The 5,586-nt window shown below is 56.0% G+C and overlaps 1 protein-coding gene across 1 annotated transcript in view; it reads left to right on the top strand.

The window, feature by feature from the left end:
- Positions 1-811: 811 nt before the first annotated feature.
- Positions 812-5,586, top strand: part of LOC108803320 (intraflagellar transport protein 172 homolog) — a gene marked incomplete at its 5' end in the record, with an annotated part of 31,082 nt that continues 26,307 nt past the window's right edge. Inside the window, 7 exons of the mRNA XM_018575167.1 lie at positions 812-901; positions 999-1,096; positions 1,829-1,964; positions 2,039-2,155; positions 2,339-2,481; positions 3,952-4,045; positions 5,318-5,382. Coding sequence (XP_018430669.1) covers positions 812-901; positions 999-1,096; positions 1,829-1,964; positions 2,039-2,155; positions 2,339-2,481; positions 3,952-4,045; positions 5,318-5,382 — 743 coding nt within the window. The remainder of the gene's footprint in view (positions 902-998; positions 1,097-1,828; positions 1,965-2,038; positions 2,156-2,338; positions 2,482-3,951; positions 4,046-5,317; positions 5,383-5,586) is intronic.

The raw sequence follows: 5,586 nt of genomic DNA, 5'->3' as shown, positions 1-5,586 counted from the left end.
CAGCTCTGACCTCTGATCCCACAGCTCTGCTCTGACCTCTGATCCCACAGCTCTGCTCTGACCTCTGATCCCACAGCTCTGCTCTGACCTCTGATCCCACAGCTCTGACCTCTGATCCCACAGCTCTGACCTCTGATCCCACAGCTCTGATCTAACACATCTCCTTTGATTTGATGTCTGACCCCTCATCTTTGACCTAAATCACTCTAATCTGACCCGACCGCTACGATCTAACCCAGGGGTAGCCCTCCAGCTGATGTGGAACTACAAATCCCATAAGGCATTGCAAGGTTCTCACAGTCACGACTCCCGGAGAGAGATGCATCATGGGATTAGTAGTTTCACCCCCAGCTGGAGGGCCGGAGTTTTGCTACCCCTGATCTAACCCATCTCCTCTGATCTGACCTTTGCCCCCAGGGGTCTGACCTAACCCATCTCCTCTGATCTGACCTTTGCCCCCAGGGGTCTGACCTAACCCATCTCCTCTGGTTTGACCTGACTGTGCCATACTTGGGGAATTCAGAATGAAATGACTGGGGGCTTTTGGGCTCTGCAAGTTTTGGTTCCAGTTACCCTGTATGATTTACAACCGCCCGTCCTCCATTCCCTCCCGCCCATCCTCCATTCCCGACCGTCCATCCTCCATTCCCGCCCGTCCATCCTCCATTCCCGCCCGTCCATCCTCCATTCCCGCCCGTCCATCCTCCATTCCCGCCCGTCCATCCTCCATTCCCTCCCGTCCTCCATTCCCTCCCGTCCTCCATTCCCTCCCGTCCTCCATCTACTCCATATCTTTTTTCTTGTGCTGTAGTTGGCCGAGCAGCTCTACATCAAAGCCGGAAGGAGTAAGGACGCCATTGACATGTACACACAAGCTGGCCGCTGGGAACAGGCACACGCGGTATGACCTTTCACCCCTCAGCACTGTATATAGCAGGAGGGCAGTCGGTGCCGATGGCGGGAGGAAGACTGCTGATGTGTTTGTCTTTATTTTGTAGCTGGCAGTGAAGTGTATGAACCCGGAGGATGTGTCCGTCCTCTACATCACCCAGGCCAAGGAGCAGGAGAAGAAAGGCCACTACAAGGAGGCCGAGAGGTGAGATTCCCCCTAAATCTGGGGTGCATCTGGGGAACCCCCATTATATAACCTGCCCCATTACTATGGACCAAGGAGCAGGAGAAGCATGGCCTCTACAAGGAGGCCGAGAGGTGAGATCTCATAGATCTGGGGTGAGATTACTATGGACCAAGGAGCAGGAGAAACATGGCCTCTACAAGGAGGCCGAGAGGTGAGATCTCATATATCTGGGGTGAGATTACTATGGACCAAGGAGCAGGAGAAGCATGGCCTCTACAAGGAGGCCGAGAGGTGAGATCTCATAGATCTGGGGTGAGATTACTATGGACCAAGGAGCAGGAGTAGCATGGCCTCTACAAGGAGGCTGAGAGGTGAGATCATAGATCTGGGGTGCAATAAAAGAAAAGACGGTGACACCCCTAAGAGCAGCAGTAAGATAAGTTGCCCGCAGTACTTCTCACCTTCACATGTAGCCGGGATAACACACGTGTGTGACCTCGGCCGGTCGGCGTGTACATGATTAGTTGCGGCTCTGGTATTCTTGTCTGTAGATATCTCCTAGAGAGGCCCAATCAGCCTCCAGCGTCCTCCTCAGGGAGGCCCCCGGGACCTCGGAGCACGGCGTTCCCTGGGCTGAGGACATGTAAGGACGGCCACGCCTCCTCCATCCATGACGGGAGACACACATGAGATACGACCTCCCATGTCACCTGTGTATGTATTGCTGACGTTTCCTCCCGACCTCCGCAGATTATACATCACGGTGGAGGAGCCCGACCTCGCCATCGCCATGTACAAGAGACACCACCAGTACGAAGACATGATCCGCCTGGTGGCCAAGCACCACCCGGACCTCCTGACAGACACCCACCTGCACCTGGGCAAGGTAAGTCCTCCCTGACACGGACCTGACACGGCCGTTCTTCACGTGTCACTCACCCGCTCTGTGTCTGTCCGCAGGAGTTGGAGGCTGCGGGGCGCCTGCGGGAGGCCGAGTATCATTACCTGAAGGGGAAGGACTGGAAAGCCGCCGTCAATATGTACCGAGTGACTGATATGTGGGAGGAGTCACACAGGGTACCGCCCACTTTCACCCTCCCACTATACACCTGCCTGTCATACTGCTCCTCCCTCTTCTCCATCCTGCTCTATGGGATTACCTTACTGTGTCCTGCCTGTCATGCCGCTCCTCCCTCTTCCCTCCCTATACTCCTCCTGGTATCCTCTCCGCTGACCTTGTGTCTCCTGATACTGAACTAGGTGGCCAAGACAAATGGCGGCCCCGATGGCTACAAACACGTCACCTATCTGTGGTCGAAGAGCCTGGGGGGGGAGGCGGCTGTCAGACTCCTGACTAAGTTTAACCTGCTGGAGATGGCCATCGACCGCGCCACCGAGAACTGGTGAGTCCGCCGCGCCACCGATATACTGGTGAGTCCACCGCGCCACCGATATACTGGTGAGTCCGCCGCGCCACCGATATACTGGTGAGTCCGCCGCGCCACCGATATACTGGTGAGTCCGCCGCGCCACCGATATACTGGTGAGTCCGCCGCGCCACCGATATACTGGTGAGTCCGCCGCGCCACCGATATACTGGTGAGTCCGCCGCGCCACCGATATACTGGTGAGTCCGCCGCGCCACCGATATACTGGTGAGTCCGCCGCGCCACCGATATACTGGTGAGTCCGCCGCGCCACCGATATACTGGTGAGTCCGCCGCGCCACCGATATACTGGTGAGTCCGCCGCGCCACCGATATACTGGTGAGTCCGCCGCGCCACCGATATACTGGTGAGTCCGCCGCGCCACCGATATACTGGTGAGTCCGCCGCGCCACCGATATACTGGTGAGTCCGCCGCGCCACCGATATACTGGTGAGTCCGCCGCGCCACCGATATACTGGTGAGTCCGCCGCGCCACCGATATACTGGTGAGTCCGCCGCGCCACCGATATACTGGTGAGTCCGCCGCGCCACCGATATACTGGTGAGTCCGCCGCGCCACCGATATACTGGTGAGTCCGCCGCGCCACCGATATACTGGTGAGTCCGCCGCGCCACCGATATACTGGTGAGTCCGCCGCGCCACCGATATACTGGTGAGTCCGCCGCGCCACCGATATACTGGTGAGTCCGCCGCGCCACCGATATACTGGTGAGTCCGCCGCGCCACCGATATACTGGTGAGTCCGCCGCGCCACCGATATACTGGTGAGTCCGCCGCGCCACCGATATACTGGTGAGTCCGCCGCGCCACCGATATACTGGTGAGTCCGCCGCGCCACCGATATACTGGTGAGTCCGCCGCGCCACCGATATACTGGTGAGTCCGCCGCGCCACCGATATACTGGTGAGTCCGCCGCGCCACCGATATACTGGTGAGTCCGCCGCGCCACCGATATACTGGTGAGTCCGCCGCGCCACCGATATACTGGTGAGTCCGCCGCGCCACCGATATACTGGTGAGTCCGCCGCGCCACCGATATACTGGTGAGTCCGCCGCGCCACCGATATACTGGTGAGTCCGCCGCGCCACCGATATACTGGTGAGTCCGCCTTTACCTGTACCCCTGTATGTTACCTGTACCCCTGTATGTTACCTGTACCCCTGTATGTTACCTGTACCCCTGTATGTTACCTGTACCCCTGTATATTACCTGTACCCCTGTATGTTACCCGTACCCCTGCATGTTATGGTTTCCAAGGAACTTGTCCAGGAGTATCTTGAATGATTCCACACTCTTAGCTGAGATCACTTCCTGCGGCAGTGAGTTCTTCCTCCTCCTGACATGTATGAGGACCCCCATACACGTGTGTTATATGTCCCTCTCCTATAGCAGAATGTGCTCAGTCTGTTTCTGATTTTAGCACATTCGACTTTGCGTTTGAACTGAGCCGCCTGGCAATGAAAGAGAAACTTCCGGAGATCCACCTGAAACACGCCATGTTCCTGGAGGATGAGGTAATCATATGTACACAGGAGTGTGAGGGACCCCCATTATATAACCTGCCCTCAGGAGTGTGAGGGACCCCCCATTATATAACCTGCCCCAGGAGTGTATTAGGACCCCCCATTATATAATTTGCACCCCCAGGAGTGTGAGGGACCCCCTATTATATAACCTGCCCCCAGGAGTGTGTGGGACCCCCTATTGTATAACCTGCCCCCAGGAGTGTCAGGGACCCCCCATTATATAACCTGCCCTCAGGAGTGTGTGGGACCCCCTATTGTATAACCTGCCCCCAGGAGTGTGAGGGACCCCCCATTATATAACCTGCCCTCAGGAGTGTGTGGGACTCCCTATTGTATAACCTGCCCCCAGGAGTGTGAGGGACCCCCCATTATATAACCTGCCCTCAGGAGTGTGTGGGACCCCCTATTGTATAACCTGCCCCCAGGAGTGTAGGGATAAGAGGATAGAGTCCCTTTTCCGTGGCATAGTCCACCTTGACTTTCAGAAAAAACTGCTTCTTAGTGCTACGGAGAGGGCAGAGCCGGGCTTTGGATTCCGGGGACTATAACTGGAGCAGCGGGGGAAGGGAAGATTACCTCAGCAGTACAAAGTGTTAGAGACCACGCAGGGCCCCTTCCTCAGGCAATGTAATCATCTTCCCTCATGAAGGGGCTCTATGAGAGCGTAAAGTCAATAAAGGCATTTTCATGGTGAAGATGATGGTGTGTTGGGGAGTTATGTTCTACTTGGAGGTTACCAGGGGTTCCCCAGCAGTGAGCCTCCATATTTTGTAGAATCTGAGCAGATCTCTGGGTCTAGTGGTCCTTTTATCTGGGAGACTCAAGATCTAGTGGTGCTTCTGCTGGAAGACTGGACCCACTAGATCTGGAGTCTTCCAGCTGAAGGACCACTAGAGTCTCCCAGATGGTGGCGCTGGAGAATTAGAGGGCCACCATCAGGGAGATTCCAGATCTAGTGGTTCTCAAGCTGGGAGCCTCCATGTCTACTGGTTTTTACAGCTTGGAGCCTTCAGGTCTAGTAGTCCTCCTGCTAGGAGCCTCCCTGAGCAGGTGTCCAGCTCTATGTGAATACCAAGGTGTTGCACTGCAAGATTCCCTTCATTATGAGGTAACACAGGACAGCAGTGTGGGGGCTTCAATCTACAAGACACTCCAGTCTTCTAAGATCAGCATAGAAATTTGCCCCACATCCATTGAGTTTTCCCTTTATCGTCCCTGTGGCTGATTATCTGGAGATGTCTCTTATTTGGGATTTTACAGGGAAAGTTTAATGAAGCCGAGGCCGAGTTTGTAAAAGCTGGAAAACCTAAGGAAGCCGTTCTCATGTAAGTGTCTTATCAGTCTGTATCTGGCCAATCTCTTCCATGGCGTCCCCGCGTTCCCTCGTCCCCGCGTTCCCTCGTCCCCGCGTTCCCTCGTCCCCCTCGTCCCCCTCGTCCCCTCGTCCCCCTCGTTCCCTCGTCCCGCTCGTTCCCTCGTCCCCCTCGTTCCCTCGTCCCCCTCGTTCCCTCGTCCCTCTCGTTCCCTCA

This window comes from Nanorana parkeri, unplaced genomic scaffold (genome assembly GCF_000935625.1).
Source record: "Nanorana parkeri isolate BGI_ZX_2015 unplaced genomic scaffold, ASM93562v1 scaffold3600, whole genome shotgun sequence".
NCBI classification, from domain to species: domain Eukaryota; kingdom Metazoa; phylum Chordata; class Amphibia; order Anura; family Dicroglossidae; genus Nanorana; species Nanorana parkeri.
The sequence above is the reverse complement of the archived record's forward strand: the minus strand, read 5'-3'. Positions and strand labels throughout refer to the sequence as shown.